Source organism: Asparagus officinalis, chromosome 7 (genome assembly GCF_001876935.1).
Source record: "Asparagus officinalis chromosome 7, Aspof.V1, whole genome shotgun sequence".
NCBI classification, from domain to species: domain Eukaryota; kingdom Viridiplantae; phylum Streptophyta; class Magnoliopsida; order Asparagales; family Asparagaceae; genus Asparagus; species Asparagus officinalis.
The window spans coordinates 133,574,612-133,597,024 of record NC_033800.1 but is presented as its reverse complement, the minus strand read 5'-3'; the positions used below and the strand labels follow the sequence as shown (position 1 = coordinate 133,597,024).

The window sequence follows — 22,413 nt, the reverse complement described above, 5'->3', positions numbered from 1 at the left end:
ATCTCTTTAGTATTCATTTGTTCAGTGTTGTATAAGGGCAGGTTGACCCGAATATATTTTTATCTCGGATGTAATCTCATTTGTGATATGATATTATTTTATTCTATGTTGTTTATTATATTCTTGCTATTTATAATCGGGGACTTGTGACTTTGTATTGTATTTATTTCTAGACGCTTAGCGTATTAGGTTGAGAAGAATTGTTTATTTTTATTCATTCTCCTTAATCTAATACGTCGCGGACTTGTTCACGTTCTAATTTCCAGGTATTTTGGAAAGTGGAGCGTGATAATAGTTATTAGCAGGGATGTCACATTTGACGAGACGTATACATGATGAAGCCTCAAGTTCCTCAGCGGGTGGAGGAAGACCAGATTCGGGAGATGTCACAGCAGGTGGAGGATGATGTGACTCCACTCACTCTAGAGAGTATTGTATCCATCGAGGCTCCTACAGAGGTGATACTAGGAGGAGATGGGATAACAGCCTGGCAGATAGAATATACAGTGGATTGTGAGACTCAGGAGCAAGGTCATGTTCAGGAGTCTATTGCAGCGAATAGACCTAGAAGGGCGATTCATCGGCCAACAAGGTATAATGATGTCATGGTCGCATATGCATTATCAGTAGAGGTCGTTGATGATATGGTTCTGTCTATATTCAAGGAGGCAGAGTCTAGCCCCAATTCGATCAGGTGGAGGGAAGCTATGGAGGATGAGATGCGATCTCTTCAGAAGAACGACACTTGGGAACTTGCAAAGCTACCTAAGGGTAAGAAAGCTATTGGTTACAAGTGGATATATGCGAAGAAGGAAGGATCTTCTATTGGGGACATTCGGTTCAAAGCCAGATTGGTTGCCAAGGGATATGCACAACTTGAGGGCATTGATTACAACGAGGTATTTTCACCCGTTGTGAAGCATTCGTTGATTCAGATTTTATTGACGTTGGTAGCACAGCTGGATTTAGATTTGGTCCAGATGGATGTGAAGACAACCTTTCTACATAGAGATTTAGAAGAGGAAATCTACATGACACAACCTATGGGGTTCAAAGCTATAGGAAAAGAAGATTTGGTTTGCAAGCTAAAGAAGTCTCTTTATGAATTAAAGCAATCATCGCGATAGTAGTACAAGAGATTCGATAGCTTCATGATTGGCTAGGGGTACACGAGGAGCCCATATGACCCATGTGTTTACATGCACAAGCTACAGGAGCTTCATGATTGGCTAGGGGTACACGAGGAGCCCATATGACCCATGTGTTTACATGCACAAGCTACAGGATGGTGAGCACATATATTATATGACCCATGTGTTTACATGCACAAGCTACAGGATGGTGAGCACATATATTTGCTTTTATATATTGATGATATGCTTATTACTTCTAGGAATTCTTCGGCTATTCGAACGTTGAAAGAGGAGCTGTCATTCGAGTTCGAGATGAAGGATCTTGGAGAAGCGAAGAAGATATTGGGTATGGAGATCGAGAGAGACGGGGTGAAGGGGAGATTGAAGCTAACACAGAGGAGTTATCTCAGAAGATGTTGAAGAAATTTAGCTTTGATGACAATGCAAAGGCAGTGAGCACTCCATTGACTCCCAACTTTAAGCTTTCAGCTAAGATGCTATCTGTTTCAGTTGAGGACAGAGAAAATATGTCGAAGGTTCCATATGCCGGTGTGGTGGGTAGCTTGATGTATGCTATGGTATGTACAAGGCCAGATTTGTCACAGGCCGTGAGCATGGTATCGAGGTACATGCATGACCCCCGGAATGGTCATTGAGAGGCTGTAAAGTGGATTCTACAGTATGTTAAAGGCACCGTGGATGTTGGTTTGGTATTCGAGAAGGATGAGAAGAATGAGCAGGATTGTATTGGTTATGTGGATTTAGATTATGCTGGAGATCTTGACAAGCGCCGGTCTACTTCAGGATATGTGTTTACATTGGTAGGTGCACCGGTATATTGGAGATGTACACTTTAGTCCACAGTGGCTCTCTCTACTACAGAGGCAGAGTATATGACAGTGACTGAAGCTGTTAAGCAGGCTTTGTGGTTGCATGGATTATTGGAGAATTTAGGGATTACACAGGAGACCCTTCGGATATATTGTGATAGCATGTCAGCTATCTGTTTGGCGAATAACCAGGTTTATCATGCACGCACGAAGCACATTGATGTCAGATTCCATTTTGTTCGTGACGTTTTGGATGATAGAGACGTCATATTGGAGAAGGTCCACACGAAGGACAACCACGCAGATATGTTGACCAAAGTGGTTTCAGGTGTGAAGTTTGGTCATTGTTTGGAGCTTTTGAACATTCTTCGATGTTGAGGCCTTTGGAGGACATTTGGGTGAACTACGTTCGGGTTGATTCCTTGGGCAAGAGGATACGTAGGCAGTCTTTACGATACAGTCGGTTTGGATTAGTTGATTTTGATGGGGGTGAGATTGTTTGGACTATCGTTCGGATTCCCGACTTGTTGTGGATTGAATCCGTTGTCGTGAATTAACTTCACGGCGTACTGGACATAACAAGTGGGACATTTGGATGCTTTGGTGTCGGCTCGGTTTTGGAAAAACTTCACTGAGGTGGAGAATTGTGAACGTGTGACCAGAGGGGGGCCACAAAACGCGTGAAGTGATCAAGAGGACACGTGAAGACGTGAAGCAAAGCTAAGGTCCAGCGGATCTTTGAGTGGATTTGATTGCGGGGGCCAGCAAACCGCGTGAAAGTCCAGCAGGTTTCCAGCTGGACAACGAGTGAAGAGATAGGCGTGTATATCTTTTTCGCTGGACAAAGCAAAAACCCAGACAAAGGCCCACCCGATTCAAAGCTGCTATAAATATAGCACCTAGGGTTTCGTGAACAGTGGGTGCAAGAGCAAAAAACGGGGAGGAGAAAAATTTGTGCGGCGTACAGGTGCAAGTACAAGCAGAGGAGAAAATTGTAGAGAAAAGTCTGATGTGTGTTTCTTGGGCTACGTGCATCAGGAGAAACATAGTTCTTTTTGTTGTTTTGAGAGTTAGTTTGAGGGTTTAGATTGTGAGATTATAAACCCAAGTTGTATTCTCTCCCTCTAATAGTAGATCTCCCCCTCCTTGCCCCGTGGACGTAGGTTATTTGCCGAATCACGTAAAATAGTTTGTCTTGCTATGATTTGTAATAGCTTGTAGGTTCCCTCGACAAGTCAGTCCTAGAACTAATGAGAGGAAGAACTGATATCTCACTTTGTTGAGATATTTTGCTTTCGGTTCTTGTTTCCTTTGTGAAATGAGAATTTCGTTATGATCTAATCTCTTATTGTGCACCTTACGCACCGGTGGTGCTCTGAAATTGCTGCTGCGCACAACACTACATGATGTCCAGTATATCATTACCAAATGATGCTGGATTTTTTTTGAGATTGATCTATAAATAGTGCTTATTAATGTACATAAAAGCATCAGAGTGTTGAATGAGTGTGTGAGGGGTTAGTGGAACCAGGACTTATAAATTATTAAATAATATTTTTTATAGAAATTATTAAATAGTATATTATGCATCTAAGAGTTCATATTCATTTCATGTAAAGTTTTAATTTGATCAGTAATGATGTATATATAGTGATATGGAGAAAAGTACATATAAACAGGAACAACATTCTTGGATTTTATGGACTTTGATAAAGAGAAAAAAAATATGGAGAAACTATCCACATAAATAATATATGCATATTAACAAACTCCATGGTACCACATTATTTGCATGAGCATACATTTGTTCACATTTGCCGCTAGCAATGTGGAAAAAGTTGGCATTAAACCGACAAAAGAGTAGCAACAAATTGAAAGTAGTTGTAATACTTTTACAATTCAATATGATGAAAGAAAAATTCTCCAAGAACCCAAAATATAGGACTAACAGGGAGGACAGGTGAGGTGTCCCTCTCCTACTGCATAATGAGCTGATCATCATTAATGATGGCCAACTCATTATGTAATAGGTTAATGATGGTCAGCTCATTTTGCAGTAGGAGGGGGATACCTCACATATCCCCCTGTTGGTCCCATATTTTAGGTCCATATAGCAAAGCTCATATATGAAAATCTACTCTATTTCTAGCAACAAATGCCTTTTGATCTCCCAAAGCAAGCCTCCAATATGAGTGCATGCTGACTTTGAAAGTCACAATCCATGGTACTCCAAAAATGAATCTCGCATTTTGTGCACTTTACCAACGGAAACTTATCTATGAGATTTACAAGTTATTAAATGGCATTTACGCATCTAAATTTTTTTATTTGTTTCCTCCAACATTTCAATTTGGTCAGTTTTGTTGTATTAACTATATCGAAGAAGAAATTAAACGGGGAAGAAGGGGTCCTTGAATTTGTCGGACATTGATAAATGGAGGAAAAAATTATGGGACAATCTCAAAATATTCACAAATGCTTGGTACATATAATATGCATGCAGTACCACATGATCTGCATGAGCATGCCTAGCAACAAAAATGTCAAGACATAACTTCATCTTCAAGGGGAACGAAGCTAAGCGGACACTCTGATGCTTTGAATACCACAAGAAACGTGATTAGTTCTCTCCATATTGACAAAAAACGGGTGCATAAACTTTCCATCTGTATTATTTCTCCACATGCAGTAATGATACACTGGAGGACTTTAGAGCATTTAGTTGAACATGCTGCGCGCCAAGTAAAACTTAAATTTCCCGCAACCCTTTAGATGCAAAATCCCAACGGCAGGAACTATCGACTACACGAAAATGTTGCTGCATTTCACAAGTCAAAATGCATCTCCACGGAATCAAGCAATTTTATCGTTACAAACCGTCGAACATTTTATCCAACCTCCACTATCACATTCCGTACCATGATAAGCAGAAATTACACCACAGAAACGCAAGAAATACAAATTAATTACTAATAACACACGTTTAGTCTGAGGGTCGCAGGCATGGCTCAAATCTTTTTTAACTCGACCAACAGGCAAACACTTCATGAAGGAGCCATCCAACTCGCAGGAACTATTTCCGAAAAGACATAACTGAACAGTTTCGATTATTCAACAAGAGAGAGCCCTTCAGGAAAAAGAATAGACGTTATCAATGAGCATATGGCGACTTAAAAGCAAATTAAAATATTCAATCTGCATATTTTTTTTTACTCACAGATGCATATAATCAGAACACATAAAAAGAAATTTGACACAAAATATAGTCAAGAAATAATGTTACAGGTACTAACGTGCATCTTATAACAACACGCATGAAGCACAAAGTTGTCATCAGTAACTTCCAGTCAACTAAAAGCATACGTAAAAGAGCTATCTTGTGGGCATTCACCCCATCTTCAAAGTACCGCTTCCAGTAACAGAACCTGTACAGATATCTATCCACTACCCCAATTATCTGAGGGTCCCCCATCCAGAGCACCAAAACTTGGCTCCACCGAAGGACAATTTTCCAACCACAACTACTCCAATGTACTCGAGCAACACATATAAAGACCAACATGTATACATATTATTAGAATCCTAATTACACAAGAACCAGTAAAACTGGAAAGCTATCCAATTAAAAGTTTTTGACAAAAGTTACGAGTTACCGGTAATTCACCTGACTTCTACAGATTCTCAAACCTGTGACATATAGGCACTTACTTTATATCACTGTCCATTAGCCTGGCACTGATTCAGAAGTCATTGGTCCAGTGCTACCTCCATGGGCACTATATCCTGTAGCGGGCATAGACCTCTGAGCAAAATCAAGCAACTGCTTACGCTGATGGTCATCAGTATGAGGAATACTTGCACGCAGTAATTCCACAGGCATCTCTCTGCTGATAACTCTACTCAACTCTGATCCAATGTGCATACTAGGCGACTGCATGAGCAATGTTTGCATTAGACTATCGTATTTACTCGCACAATATTTCGTGAGAAGTCCAAAGAACGCATCAAAAGATGCTTGCCAAAGAGATCGATTGGGCATGCTGTAGCTGCTGGCAGCATGAGGATCAGTAAGCAGATCAGTTGCTCTCTCAAGAAGGGATTTTATAATGATTGATGCTCCATCACCAGCAGCACTCCCAAGAGGTCGAAGAGGTGGCTGCTCTGAAGAACAGACAATAGCAGCGAGACAAGCACTGAGAGCATTGAGGTCCATTCCACGAACACAAGAAGAGACAATTCTAGCAAGATTCACTGTAGTTTCAGCCGCACCAGAATCAGTGGGAAGACCGCCGAATAAAAACCGCAAGTGACGGAAAATAGCCATGCACACTATTCTAGTCAGCTCACTTCCGGGGTAAAGAAGCTGAAGGAAGCGAGAAAGTAACTTCCGGCCCTTTGGAAGCGAGGTCAGACGAAGAAACACAAGATCATCTTTTGGTGCAAGCCCCACAGAATGGCCAGCTTGACCTGGGCCAAGGGGGTCAACAAGCTGAAGTGAAGCCGCAAGACCTTCTAGAAGAACCTGGCGCCTCCGCCTCAGTTGGGACCCACCATCTTGTAGCTGGCTGGACTGCAATAGGCGATCAATGTCATCGATGTCAAGGAGAAGGCAGAGTCCATCTTCAACAGCAATTCTGGCTGCCAACATAGGCTCTTGCTCAAGTGGCCTCGCTGAAGATTTCTGCTCAAGAATTCCATCCCCAGATACAGATGGCAGATCAACTTCAAGAAGGGGCCGAGGCCTTCGGATAGAAGAAAATGGAACCCGCCCTAAAGCATCAACCTGAAGATACGCATGTGGTTCATTACTGGTACGGGATCTAGAAGGCAGATCCCTGATAGATGATGGATAGAAATGCTGTTTCATTCTAGAACCAGCGGATTTTTTTGCTAAACAAGCTTGGTGGTAGTAATCGTCTGTGTAAGGATCATTACGGTGAGTTGCAGCATGCTGCATCCTCAGAATACTTTCGATTTCTTCAGCTGTCATGTACTTGGATGAAAATTGTGGAAAAGAAATATCAACCTTCTGGCTAGCATCGGAACTGTGTTGAGAAAATCTCATTTTCTGTTTTCCCTTTGGAGAAGGTTTCGGCCTTTGCTCTCGAAGGTCACCCATTCCAAGTATCAAATCAAGTTTGTTCGTCATATGCGGTGGTGGAGGATAGGAGTTGAATATTTGAGCTTGTAAATGGGAAAATGGTGGTTGAAGTTGCTGTAATCTCTGCTGCTGCTGCTGCAATAATAAATGTGATGGCAATAACCGATTTGGCAGAGATAACTGTTGCCTTAACATGTTAGGCAATAAAGTGGTTTCATCCCTGGTAAATATGTTAGGTTGTTTCAACCACTGGTTCTGAGACGGAGACCTACTATTAATGGAGAGTCCTGAAGGAGAAAACTGACCCATCTTTCCACCATGGGGACCATGTGGCAGTCCTGATAAATGAAGTTGAGGAGTGAAGGATGAAAGGTTTGGTGAAGTGTATGGTATCTGGAAACTAGAAGGTATGCTAGAATGACGAGACAGAATTTGAGATCGACCAGCAGGTACATGAATAGCATCAGTACTCGAGTGTGGTGGTTGTGGTAGAGGATGAGGATATGAAGTCGTTCTATGCAGTGGCTTTGCTTCAGCAAACCAAGCTGCAGATTTGTGGGGTTGTGATCTCCATCGTTTACCATCCTGCACATTTTCAGCATCTAGTACCTGTTGATCTCGCCAAATTGAAAAGTCTGCTTCCTGTGTCCAGTCTGCAGTAGATGAACCTAAGGAAGATGAAAAAAAATCATTCAGCAAGAAGAAAGCAGAACTGCTGCAAAAACAATGCGTACTGCTTAACTTCCAGACTATCACAAGTTAAATTGGCCCGCACAAGTCCAGACTATCACAAGTTAAATTGGTCTGCACAAGTCCAGACTAGATTTACTCAGAGAAAGAAATCTACGCATACTGCTTAACTTCCAGATTATCACAAGTTAAATTGGTTTGCACTAGTCCAGACTAGATTTACCCAGAGACAGAAATCTACGCATACTGCTTAACTTCCAGATTATCACACCTTTCAATTTTATGCACCAAAGAACAGCAAACATAATTTAGAAGTATGCAGCCTAGGTAAAGGTAAAACAACCAGTGAAATAGAGTTAGAATGCATACATTTTAACTATGAGAATGGGGATTCGGTAGAATGGTAGAAAGAAATAGAGTTAGACTGCATAAATTTTAACTATAGAATGGGGAATCGGTAGAATGGTATAAAGCTGGTCAGTCAACAAAAATCTGTATTCTTGCCTTTTTTTTTTTGGTTCTCCTTTTACTTCTTCCTTTTTTTATTAAGGTATGACAAGAAAAGAAGTTGGAAATAGGAAATATTATGAGATGTGATTACTAAAATGACTAGCTCAAAATTGTTAGTACTTAGCAGCATTTCTCCTGGCGAAGTCAAAACTTCTTCCTGCTGCGAACAAGAATGTTAAAAGTTCGTGCATAATTATATTACTTACTTTCTCTCGAGAGTGATCCTCTATCCCCAATAACTCCAATGCTCCTTGGTTCACTAACATTTCTATTCAACTGAGAACAGAAAAAAGGAAGATTATAGCAGTTTTAATTAATCGGAATATGACCGAAAATTAAGTGCAGTTACTAAGGATGTAAATAACGACGAGAAAGGACTAAAAAAACAGCCATAAACATACGCTTGTAACAAGTAACAGGTAGATTGAAATCCAAACAGATTAAATGCAACCACGTAAGTAGACGCTAGATACAGTACACTTGAACCAAGAATAATAGAATTGCAGCTTCACAGGTTACACAAGGTTACACTTGATTTCTTAACATAGTTTAAACTTAGGACACAGTTACTCTATGACTAATAAGTGTCAGTAATGCAACAAAGTTCATCAGTGAAAGAAACAGTAAACCAGTTAATTAATGTTGAATGGTTAGCATCTCGGTTACTTGGACACAGCACTTTCGGTGCTGTGTCTGTGTCCAACACGTGTGGGACACATATTCACCATGGACAAACCATGGACACGTGTGGATTAAAGCAAAACCCGATTTCTCTATTACTTATACCCTAAACTAGTTTCTTTGGCAATATTGGGTTTAAAACCAATCAGATTTTTAAGTCGAAAACTGAAACCCATTACTTAGGATTTGTTTAGATACCATGGTGTTTCCCTTCTTGTGTTTTTGTTAAAAAAACCTTGGTGGTGTGTTTTTCCCTTAAAATGTTTTCAAAACACCATGTTAAATATTTTTTGTCAACACTAGTTTGATCCATTGTAACATTAGTATTAAACATATTATTAATATATTATATATTAGTTATAATAAAATATATTGTAAATAAAATGTTATAATATTTAGTTTACATTATTATAGTATTATAAGTATTAAATATAATGCAATATAATATTATATTATACTTTAATGAGTTATATTATATTATAATTATTATTATATTATAATTATTATTATTATGAGATGAGGGAGGCCTTTGGCCTCCCCCTCATTATCCCTCCATTCACACCCCATTATGGTGATGTAACACCCCATTAAGTGAGGGTGACTCTTGGATACTCAACCTATTCACATTGATTAGTATAAATATATATCATAGGCCTTTGGCCTATGTACTTGCTTTAAACACGTTATCAGCACGAAGTGTTCTTGAATCCCTGAGCCATAAAAAAAATATATTTCCTTCCTCTTTTGCGCATTGAGATCTGGTTCGTTGCAACGGGAGCATTCGACGGATCATCGCAAGGAGGCAGCGTTCTACGGATCTTTAGTATCGACCGTCCCTAGATCTGTGATCTAGAGGTAATTACTATAATCCGTAGAATAATATATGGCAGCTGAAAAATTAACAAGGGGAAAAAAATTTTGTTACTGTTCACCGAGAATAATATATGGCAGCTGAAAAATTAACAAGGGGAAAAAAATTTGTTACTGTTCACCGAGGGTTACTGTTCACTCGGGAATTTTTTTTTTTTGGTTTATTAAGCAATTTTATTGTTGTTCATCTAATCTAATTGCTTTCATTATTTGTTAGCATAACTAGTAATTAATACTATTAGTTAATTGCTAATCAAAAAAAAAATTATGTGCTCATGTTGATGAAACTGGCGAGAAGTTCTGCGGCTTCTGCTAGTTTGTAAAAATTCATATATTGTGTTAAATTTGCACATTTACGCTGATAGCACTTCCTATTACCATGAATATTATTTGGTTTTGCTTAGTATTAACGGAAGTGACCATTGCTAGGGAAATGCTCTTAAATTACATATTCTTGAGAAGAAAACAGTAACACCAACACCAAGGTATTATTGTATATGTCCAGTTAACATGACATAAAATCATATTTGACCCCTATAGTTTTTAATGCTATTCTTTAAACACATATACATTTTTCTAATGGAATGCTAAACCCTTTGTTGTTTCAGAGTTTCCATTCAGGGCAATTGCATTATTTTTTTTAATCATCACTTGTTATTTTCAAGTTCAAACTCACAATTTCTACATGATATTAAAAGTATTAAGTAGGCAGTATCGCATAGAAACAAAAAGAAGTCTAGAAAAAAAAATTCAAAGAAAGCAAGAGTTTACTGTCCAAATTTGTTATGCCTGTTGCATATATTATTATTAAATTACATGGATGTTTAAATAAATAATGTTGTGGTTTTTGGATCAGCCTGTTTGTCACCAAATTTAAATTCCTTGTATTTTCTTTTCCTTCTGAGAGAGAAATTGTAGTGAGGATATAATTGTAAAAAGTCAAAGACCGGTGTATTCCATTGAAGACGAAGGCATTTTTGCAAAATGCAGGGACCCCCAAGGGTTTTCCAAATTGTATTTTAATTTTATGTTTTTTGTTATCTTTGGACTGTATAATCGGACTTTGGACACTTTTTATTTTTTGGTGACGGGCTGATCCACACAACATGTTTATTGAATGAATTTTTAATTCATTATTATTAATTCATGTCTTTCAAATGCATAGATAAAATGGCTAAAATAGCGAGTGTTGATTTCGAAGTCCTTGACGCTGCTGGCAAGAATTATTTGAGTTGGCATGTGGACCTGAAGTTCCACTTACGTGCCCAGGGCTTATTAGCCACAATTTCAACTCCTGCTCCACCGGCTCCGGCCACTGTTACGGGTAATGCTGTAAATAATGCTGAGGTTGCTACTACAATGATCGTCTCTGATATAGATAAGGCGAAAGTCATTATCTACATCAGGAGACATATTGATCGGACCTGAAGGCCGAATACCTGACTGTAGAGGACCCAAAGGAATTGTGGACTGCACTTGAGGACCGATATAAACATCAGAAAGATGTGATCCTCCCACGTGCACGTTATGAGTGGGAAAACCTCCGACTTCAGGACTTTAAGTCCGTAGCTGACTACAACTCAGCACTTCATAATATCACCTCACGCCTGAAGTTGTGTGGTGAAGAAGTTTCGGAGGAACGCATGTTGGAGAAGACTTACACATCCTTCCACGAGGACTATCTAACATAATAGAAGGATTTGGTGAAGCAATGATATTGCTCCCAAATAAAACGAGACTAATAATAAAAGATGCATTATTCTCTCCGAAATCTAATAGAAACCTCATAAGTTTCAAGGATATTCGTTTAAACGGATATCACTTAGAAACCAATGATATAAATGAGGATGAGTATTTGTATGTAACTCGTCAAAAAGATGGTTCAAAAACTATCTTAGAACGATTCAAGGGACTCCCGTCGGATCTCTATCATACATATATTCAACCAGTAGAAGCTAACATGATTGTGCACCAGAAGTGCCATTCTTCGACGAAATTTAAACTTTGGCATAACAGACTGGGTCACCAAGGATCAACAATGATGCACCGCATCATGAGCCAATCAAGTGGACACAACCTGAAGAACCTGAAGATTCTTCAGAAGGGTGATTACTCATGTCTATCTTGTTTCCAAGGTAAACTGATCACGAGACCTTCCCTTCTGAAAGTGGGATTAGAGTCTCCTAGCTTCTTGGAGAGAATACATGGCGATATTTGTGGGCCTATTCACCCCGCAAGTGGACCATTTAGGTACTTTATGGTACTTATAGATGCATCAACAAAGTGGTCTTACGTGTGCCTTTTGTCCACCCGCAACTTAGCTTTTTCAAAGCTATTGGCACAAATTATTAAGTTGCGGGCTCATTTCCCCGATAATCAAATCAAGAAATTACGTCTTGAAAATACGGGAGAATTCACTTCACAAGTCTTTCAAGACTATTGCCTAGCAACTGGCATCAAAGTTGAACATCATGTAGCACATGTTTACACCCAGAACGGGTTAGCAGAATCTCTAATTAAGAGATTGCAATGGATTGCTCGTCCATTGTTGATGCAATCACAGTTGCCTGTTGAGGCTTGGGGTCATGCCATATTGCATGCCGCTTCGCTTATCAAAATACGACCCTCTGGTGGCCATATTTTGTCACCAATGCAACTTGCTTATGGTGCACCTCCGAATATCTCACATTTGAGAGTGTTTGGTTGTGCAGTTTACGTCCCAATTGCTCCTCCACAAAGAACCAAAATGGGTCCACAGCGTTGTTTGGGTATCTATATAGGGTTTGATTCGCCCTCTATAATAAGATACCTTGAACCCCAGACAGGTGACGCATTTAAAGCACGTCTTGATGATTGTGAATTTGTTGAGGATTCATTTCCTAAACTTGGCACACAGTCCAGGAAGCCTGATGCTTCTAAGACCATTTCTTGGAACACCAAGACTGTCTTATTATGATCCGCGTACTAGTTAATGTGAAGATGAGATCCTGAAGATTCTTCATCTTCAGAATATAGTACATTTACTTCCGGATAAATTCACTGATAACCAGAAGATTATCAGATCACGTCCCTGTTGTCAACACGCCAGCTAGGATTGACATCCCCAAAGATGGATGCAATCCGTCGGCAGTAGAAACGGCTGTACCTCAATTGAAAAGAGGACGCCCACCAGGTTTGAAGGACAAAGTCCCTCGTAAAAGAAAAAATCCTGGAGAAATAAAGATGACCCCAACACAGGATACTGAGCTCAGACCAGCTTCCTCTCCACTCCTAGATTCCCCTGAAGAGGAACAAATAGGAGAAACATCATTAAATTTTGTACGTACTGAGGAGGTACTGGACAGAAAAAGCACAGTCGTCGACGACGACTTTGCGTTCGATATTGCCGTTCACGTCACTGAATACGACGATGACATCGAACCACGGTCTCTAGCGGAATGTAAACGCAGAGATGATTGGCCAAAGTGGAACGAGGCAATAGGAGTAGAGCTGGACTCACTCTTGAAACGCGAAGTCTTTGGACCAGTAGTCCAAACACCTAAAGGTGTAAAACCTGTGGGATATAAGTGGGTCTTCATCAGAAAAAGAAATGAACACAACGAGGTTGTGCGCTACAAAGCACGACTTGTAGCACAAGGTTTTTCCCAAAGACCGGGAATAGACTATGAAAAAACATATTCTCCGGTTATGGATGGGAATACCTTCCGATTCCTAATAAGCCTCTCATCTCTGGAAGGCCTAGAAATGCAGCTCATGGACATTGTGATTGCATATCTATATGACAATATAGATAAAGATATCTATATGAAACTCCCTGAAGGATATAAAATTCCACCAGAGATAGCAGATAGACCTCGGGACGTCTATTCTGTTAGGCTTCAAAGATCATTATATGGTCTTAAGCAATCGGGGAAAATGTGGTATAACAGACTAAGTGAGTTCCTTGCTATGCAAGGATTCACAAATGATAAAGTATGCCCGTGTATCTTTATAAAAAGATCGGGAACAGGATTCATTATAGTCACCGTCTATGTCGACGACTTAAATCTCATTGCATCTCCTGCAGAGATCACTGGGATATCTGAAAGCCTTAAGAATACTTTTGAAATGAAAGACCTAGGCAAAACAAAGTATTGTCTTGGCTTACAGATCGAACACCTTAAGGGTGGTATCCTGTTACACCAATCCACATATACACGGAAATTACTTAAAATTTTCCGAATGGATAAATGTCATCCTCTTAGTACACCAATGGTTGTTCGATCATTGGATGTAAAGAACGACCCCTTCCGTCCGCTGGAAGAGGAGGAGAAAATGCTAGGTCCTGAAGTACCTTACCTCAGTGCCATTGGAGCACTACTATATCTGGCTAACTGTACGCGTCCCGATATAACGTTTTCAGTTAACCTACTAGCCAGATACAGTGCAGCGCCCACAAAACGCCACTGGAATGGAGTTAAGCATCTTCTGCGCTACCTCCAAGGGTCTATAGACCTGGGATTATATTTCCCGAAGGGTGGGTCTCCCACCTTAATTGGTTATTCAGATGCAGGTTACAGGTCTGATCCCCACACCGAGAAATCACAAACCGGATTTGTGTTTACATTCGGTGGTACGGCCATCTCCTGGAGGTCTGTCAAGCAAACCACTGTAGCAATCTCATCCAACCATTCCGAACTCCTCGCGATCCATGAAACCAGCAAAGAATGTGTTTGGCTTCGTTCTGTCATTCAGCACATCTTAGTGTCTACCGGCCTGAAGACTGGTGACCTTGAGCCAACTACTATATTTGAAGACAATGCAGCCTGCGTTGCTCAACTTCAGTCTGGCTTCATCAAGGGTGACAAGACGAAGCACATATCTCCCAAGTTTTTCTGGACGCACGATCTTCAAGAGGAGGAGCAAGTTAAAGTACAGCAGATCCAATCATGTAATAATTTAGCTGACTTGTTCACTAAGGCTCTGCCTAGATGTACTTTTGTAAAACTTGTAAAAAGAATAGGGATGAGTCATCTGAAAGACCTACAAGCTTGAAGCTTGTATGGTTCAGGGGGAGTAACCTATGGGTTGTACTCTTTTTCCTTAGGCTGATGGTTTTTTCCCACTGGGTTTTCCACAGCTAAGGTTTTAACGAGGCAAACAAGTTTACTCTGGATCCAGAAGTATCCACCCCATTAGCTTTACGAACCCTGAAGTGTTCATAAGCTAAACCCAAGGTAATGGATGGATAAGGGGGAGTATTATGAGATGAGGGAGGCATTTGGCCTCCCCCTCATTATCCCTCCATTCACACCCCATTATGGTGATGTAACACCCCATTAAGTGAGGGTGACTCTTGGGTACTCAACCTATTCACATTGATTAGTATAAATATATATCATAGGCCTTTGGCCTATGTACTTGCTTTAAACAATTATTATATTATAATAATTATATATTATTTTCAAATAATTATATATGTAATTATTTTGGTATATCAATTTGTTATTGTTGTATATTATATTAATATTTTTATAATAATGTTATTTTATTATTAATATAATATTATACTATTAATAATATAATTTAATATTATACTATTATTCATATAATATAATATTATTAATAATGTTAATATTATGTTATTACTAGTATGTTATTAATAAATTAAATGATATTATAAATATTTTAATATTATATAATATATTATAGTTTTTAATATGTTAAGAGTTTTATTAATAGTACTTTAATAATATATTAGATTTATGATATAAATAAATATTATTATATTATGAATGTATTATTTTTACATTACCATTTGTTTACAATAAATTATTAATTATTAATAATTATTTTACTTTATAATAAATTATATTATTTATTACATAATATATTAATATTTTATATATTTATATTGCATTTCTATACAATATGTTGTTATAAATATTATTATTATATTGTTCTATTATTATTAAATATATGTTACTATTATATAATTTTTTATAATTATTAATTTATACAAATTTATTTATTAAAAGTAATAATGATTATAGCGATTATACTATTATATAGTATATTATTATATTATTATTTATTATCAATAACTTTTTTATTATTTTTTATTAGTTTATTTATTATATAATACATTATTAACATATTAAATATTGGTATTTAATATGTTATTATATTATTCTATAAGATATTTTATTTATTATATTTTTATATTATTTAATAAATATTACTAAAATATTAAATTAACTATAATATAGTATAGTATAATATAATAAGCATGTTGATAATAACTCTATATTAATTACATGTAATATATTATGTTAGATATTATATTAACACATTCTCAAACTCAAAACCAAAACACCAAACTTAAAACACTAAAAGGTGTTTCGAAATAAGTGTTGTGTTTTTGGTTTGAGGATGATTTAACTCAAAAAATACCATGATTTCTAAACGCATGGTATTTTGTTTTTGGCAAAAACACCATGGAAACAAGTAAAACACCATAGTATTCAAACGAAGCCTTAAATATTTAAAAAATATTCATCATGTTATCCCATATGATCAAAACTAAATGTTTGCTGTTAAACCCTATTCTTAGTCTGATTTAACTTCATTCTTACTTGTTATAGATAATAAAAAGAAACATACAAATGTTATATGTATTTAATTCAATATTTGATCTACGCGTGCGCGTGTATATATATGTGTATACAAATGTATATGTATATGTATATATGTATATAGCATACATATACATACATGTATCTATATATACACACACATATGTGCGCGCACACACGCGCGCGCACACACATATATATGTGTGTGTATACACACGCACATATGTGTGTGTATGCATGTGCATATATATACACACACATATATATACACACGCACGCGCGCATACACGTATATATAGAGAAATGTAGGAACTTGGTAACAAACATAAATTTTGTGCTTGGTAGTGAGGTGACTCACTCCCATCCACTTTCCAACCCATGTGAATGTGGTCCCCCATTTGAATGAGTGGATGAGAATGAACCACCTCACTACCAAGCACAAAAACTTATGCTTTGTGCGAAGTTCCTCCATATTGCTCATATATATGTGTGCGTACACATATATGTATATGTATACATATACATATGTATGTGTGTGTGTGTGCGCGCGTGTGTGTACATATATGTATGTATGTGTGTGTATATCTACACAAACACATAGTCGTGTCCCCGTTTACAAATTTGTCGTGTCCCATGTCCGTTTCCGTGTCCGTGTCCGCACCCATATCAGTGCTACCTAGGTTAGCATTATTGAATTCAAACCTTAAAACCTGGGTATTGCTTTGGCCATGATATGGTGCACTTAAACCTGCACCAGTAGAGTTTTGTACCAAGTGAACACGTCTCTTGGAGATCAAGAAAAATCTGATAAAAAGCTATTTACTAAGGAAAAGCATTTCAAATTCACTCTTGACAACATAAGAACAAGCTATTATGACCAAAGACAAACCTGCACCAGCAGAGTTTTGTACCAAGTGAGCACATCTCTCGGAGATTAAAAAAATCAGATAAAAAGCTATTTCCTAAGAAAAAGCATTCCAAATTCACTCTCGACAACATAAGAACAAGCTATTATGACCAAAAACAAAAGTCCTCTACTCCACTTCTGCAGAAGTCCATTAAAAAACTCCATGACTGTAATCAAAAAAGTAAAGCCTAAAGACTATCAAGTCAAGGTCATATAAACCAAAAATCTTGAATGTAAACAGTGTGCAAAATCCAAAGATCCTAAGTATAAAACCAGCCACTAGAAATCATTCTCTCTTCCCATCAAGTTTGGCTGACCATGATCGTGTGTTTAAACAGGTAAAAGGCAGCAAGCTTTTTTATATAAGTTGCTAAGCAACTAGCTGACACCAGTTTAGTAGCATAAATGATATCCCTTGTTGCAGATAGGAATATTGACAAATCAAAGAATCAACTGATCAACCTATCAATTTTGATAGATTGTCCCCATATCCATCAATATGGTTCACCAAAAAAAATAACTAAGATCTCGTTAAAAAAAGCCGGCAAACCACATAACTTGGACCAAAAACACACCTCTGATGGGACTAGTCAGATGCTGTAGTATAGGGTACTGTCGTACATCATATGATTAGTAAAATATCTAGCAACATGACGTATGCATAAAGTTTGCACTTTTAACAAGGCTCAGAATTAAGATTTTTATTTTTTTTTTCACCTGTCAAGCTCCATAACATTGCCCAAAATTTTCAAGAGTGGGCCGAAACACAACCAGACAAATGAACTATGTCCCCCACCAAATAATTATCAAAATAAATCTCCAAAGCATGGAATGAGACTAACAATTTGGCATTGGTGCAGACTAGCTGAGTGCACCACAACATTAGCCTAAAACGTTCTTAATAAGACCACGTGTAATTGGGGAAAAAAGAGGGGGGATCCTAGTTCCAACAACACAAACAGAATTAGTGTATTTCCTTAAGAACCATCCTCCTAAAGTAGAAAATTGAAGAGTGCAAATTTAAAAATTCAATGTTGAACCAATTGAACATAATGAAAGGATAAATGAAACATGCACAAACATCCGTTGAATAGATAAATACAATACAAAGAACAAAGCAAAACATATAGTAATCTGTTGTGATTTTGTAACAACACAATGATGAAAATTAGGAAGGAGGGCCAATATCCACATAATTCCAAATTATGTCTTAACGCACAGAAAAAAAACAAACCTTTGCAAAAGTGCTTGCGAGGTCATCGATATCAGATAGTGATCCTAGAATCTCCTCCTGCAAGAGTAACAAAATGGTTTATATTAAGAACATTCATCAAATGCTTAGAAATAGATACCATGATATCATCTATCACATGTAAGAATCCATAACAAATACTAAAGTTCTTCAACCTAGATGAGAATAAGAACCTTTAGACAGTAGAACATGTCAATCTAAAAACTACTAGAAAGGAAAAGAATCTAGAAATACAGCCAATAACAAATATGCTCCAGACATAAGCAACATCGAAGGACAAGATCAAAACTAGTGCATCAGGTGCAGAAGCAACAGGGCAAGGAAAGCAAAGGCCTAAATAGCCTTTGGCAGAGTAACTGCTTGAAAATTAGAAACAATAAATGCTGGAACATACCAAATAAAAGAAGAGAGTTCAAATGCCATGTTTCAGCCATTTTCTGTAACTCTTGGACTTGAAAATTAGAAACAATAAGTGCTGGAACATACCAAAAACGATAAAAGAAGAGAGTTCAGATGCTATGTTTCAGCCATTTTTTGCAACTCTTGGACATGCCTCGCATGACCATAAAAATTTTGATTTTAATAGACATGTCACAAGAATATGAACCTTTTTTCAGAACCGAGAAGATTAACTACGCAAAGAAAGTGTGACAAGCTAGATGTAGCTATATGTAACTGCATAGTGCATAGTGCATATGTTATCAAGTATTACTAAGCATATGAAATAACAACATCTGAAGTAGCAGCACCTTGAGAAGTTAGATTTACCAATAAAACCAAAAATTATGCAAGAAGAACAGTATATTTTGCACAATAATCAAACAGGATGCAGTATTCAGGAAGAAAGGACAGCAAAGGAGAGAATGGAAGAAGACATGACAAAATCTCTACTGATAGTATAGGAGTTTCCAGCATGAAACACACACAATCAATACCACCCAAAGTAATCTCCAATGCCTTAGGAAACATATTTAGAGAAAAGATCATGAGTTATTAATGCTTTCTACCCATACATTTAAGTAGTCACAAGACAAATGGTGATCATCCATATAATGGAATGTAAACATTAGATTCAGAGGCAAATAAAGCCTAGATCACATGATCTTTGATACACGTGTTTTAGCCCCTGAACTATCATAAATGAATGGTTGGATCATGAAATAGTAGTCAAGAGATTGGAATACTAGATATCCATAGGCAGAAGTTCCTCCTAAAGCTACTAACCTCCCATTTAGGTAGTTATTATAGACTGTAAGAGAAAAGAGGGAGGGCATATGTGAACTATAACATATTTCGAGAGATTCAGGTAGGTTGTAAATTCAACAATTATGAAGTCGTGACATATATTTGGCGAATATTATATAGGCTGTGCATTAACGAATTATGCAGCCGCATAATCGGTGTTTTACATCACTGTTTGTTATGTATCAGAAAAAATACAATGGTAATACAAATTATTTTGAAGAAAATATGCCGAAGAGGAGAGATAACGACTACATTCAAAGTACAATAACAGAGACTTTACAAATAATGACAACAGCAATTTTAAGGTTTAGAAAAATAGAGCAACAAGGTGTGGATTTGATAAAAACATCTTTTACCTCCTCCCTATCTTCAATAGAGGGAAAATGATATTCCTCGTCATAAGGCCCAACGAGTCCAGAGCCATTACCATCTTCGTCATCATCTAATCCTCCTAACTCGACTTCCTCCAGAATACTTTTACCACCAAAAAATGCATATTGTGAAGCATCAAAGAAAGCATTATCTGCATAACACCCACAAGCCAAATTACATTACCAAAAAGCACAGTCTACGCCCAAATGCATCAATATGAGAATACACTACTAATGTAGATACTTAAACATTAGGTATGAAGCTTCATAATAAACCTTAAGACAACATAACAAGATAAACTAATCTACCATATTAAACTCCATAAAAAATACCTAGGACTCAAAATATTATTTCAAGTTCCACTTATATATGAAAATATTTTAAAAAAACTCCAAGTACTATGTTAATCTAAGTTGCAGTTGCACCAAGCTTGTGGATTAAGATATAATGGTAAAGCACGGGGAAGAAAACACAAATAATACCGGCAATATCAAGACTATTGTTGCCGCATTAAACAGGATTATTTAGCCATGCAAGAAAACATCCAAGTTAAAATTAAAGAAAAAGAAGTCAACCCAGATCAAACACCTCTCAAAATATAAAATCGTCTTTATAATCACACAAAATCATCCCATATTGTCACTAATCATCCAAACTCCATGAAACTCTCACTAACTTGAGATCAAACAGCTCGATCCAACAGTAAATTCGCAATAAATCCACTGTTCTTATCAAAGCACAAACAGCACAAGATCCACTGATCAAGAAACAACCAACACGCATAATTCCTTTTAAAAAAAAGGAATAAAGAGGACAAGCTCACCTCCGCTGCTAACCCCTAATTCCTTACCAACGGCGGGATTAGGGTTCCCAAAGCCCCCGCCATCTTCCTCGATCCCCCTCATCTAACCTAGGTTAGGGTTACTGAATCAAACAAAGTTAGAAGCAGCGGTTTTTTTTTACTGCAATAAACCCCTTTTCGATCTAATTCGAGGGTTAGGGTTTCGACTGAACTAAGAATCTGAGAGCAGAGCCAAGCAGAGAATGGAGCTCGGTAGTCTCGATCCACTGACACTTGGAAATCGATCAACAACAGCACCAGCAGGATAATTATGAGAAAAATAAAGGGAAAATAGGAAGAAAAAAAATTGATGGAGAAATTATTTCGCGAGACAGAGAGAGAGAAAGGAGAGAGATGGGGTTCTATTTGGTTTGACTAATTTATTTCCATCCCTCTCTCTCTCTCTCTCTCGGTGTGCCCTTTCTATCCAGCAGCTCATAAAATAGACGGTGGGGTTTTATATTTATTTTATGAATAGCTTGTGGCGCAATTTAATTGTAGTTTAGTTGCAAATTGCTAAATTTGGATCCCGAGATAATTTTAGTCAAACCCCGTCCTTATTTGCACTTATATACGCTTACAGCTTACTTGAATGTTATCCTGCTCTCGTTAGCACTTTAGTACCTTGTAGCTTCTCTCGTTAGCACTTTAGTACCTTGTAGTTTCTCCTATTTTGCACTTACATAATTTCACTGATCTTGGTAGCAACTATACACTCTGAAGTTTCTAAAATTTTTGAATTTATTAATACTTTCTGTTTTACAAATGTAAGAATAGTTCTCTTAACATTCTAATGTGGCATTCAGAAACTAATTTTATATCTAATTATAATTTTAAAAAAATTATTTTGAATTTAACATTAAATTTACTAAATATTAAATAGAAAATATTTTTATATTAGCTTGTGACTGTCATGTGAAAATGTTTAAGATAATATTCTCATATTTAAATAAAAAAATATGTTATGGTGTTCACTCACCCAATATACGGGCATTTGCAAAATGATACAATAAGAGTCCTAGCAAAATAACCTTAAACCCACTTAAGTGGCCCAAGCCTAACAGAGGCCTCGACCCCGCCGACTCATCAAGCCGACCTTCTTTCATGCCAACACGAAAAGCGGGATCAGTCTATCACCGAGGACGACCCACTTAGGGCACTCGACCACTCATTGGGTAATTCTCGGAGACGACTTGAGGGACATCCCCTATTGTCGGCTAAGTTAAGGACTCGGCCCGGGGCTCAAGCCTCTCCCCCAGGACATATGTCAACATTTCACTTCATATCGGACAAACCTTATCCAGATTTTAGCCTAATGGTCTCCATGACTTGACAACTGCGCCACATACCTCTATGACTTATCAATC

General features: G+C 37.5%; 1 protein-coding gene across 1 annotated transcript; it reads right to left on the bottom strand.

Moving 5' to 3' along the window:
• On the bottom strand, positions 5,190-21,464 carry LOC109850864 (protein PAT1 homolog 1-like). The gene is made up of 5 exons (XM_020420939.1): positions 21,029-21,464; positions 20,190-20,356; positions 18,571-18,627; positions 8,471-8,540; positions 5,190-7,732 (listed from the first exon to the last, which is right to left on the bottom strand). The coding sequence occupies exons 1-5, from the start codon at positions 21,108-21,110 to the stop codon at positions 5,688-5,690; spliced, it is 2,421 nt and encodes an 806-aa protein (XP_020276528.1). The 5' UTR covers positions 21,111-21,464; the 3' UTR covers positions 5,190-5,687.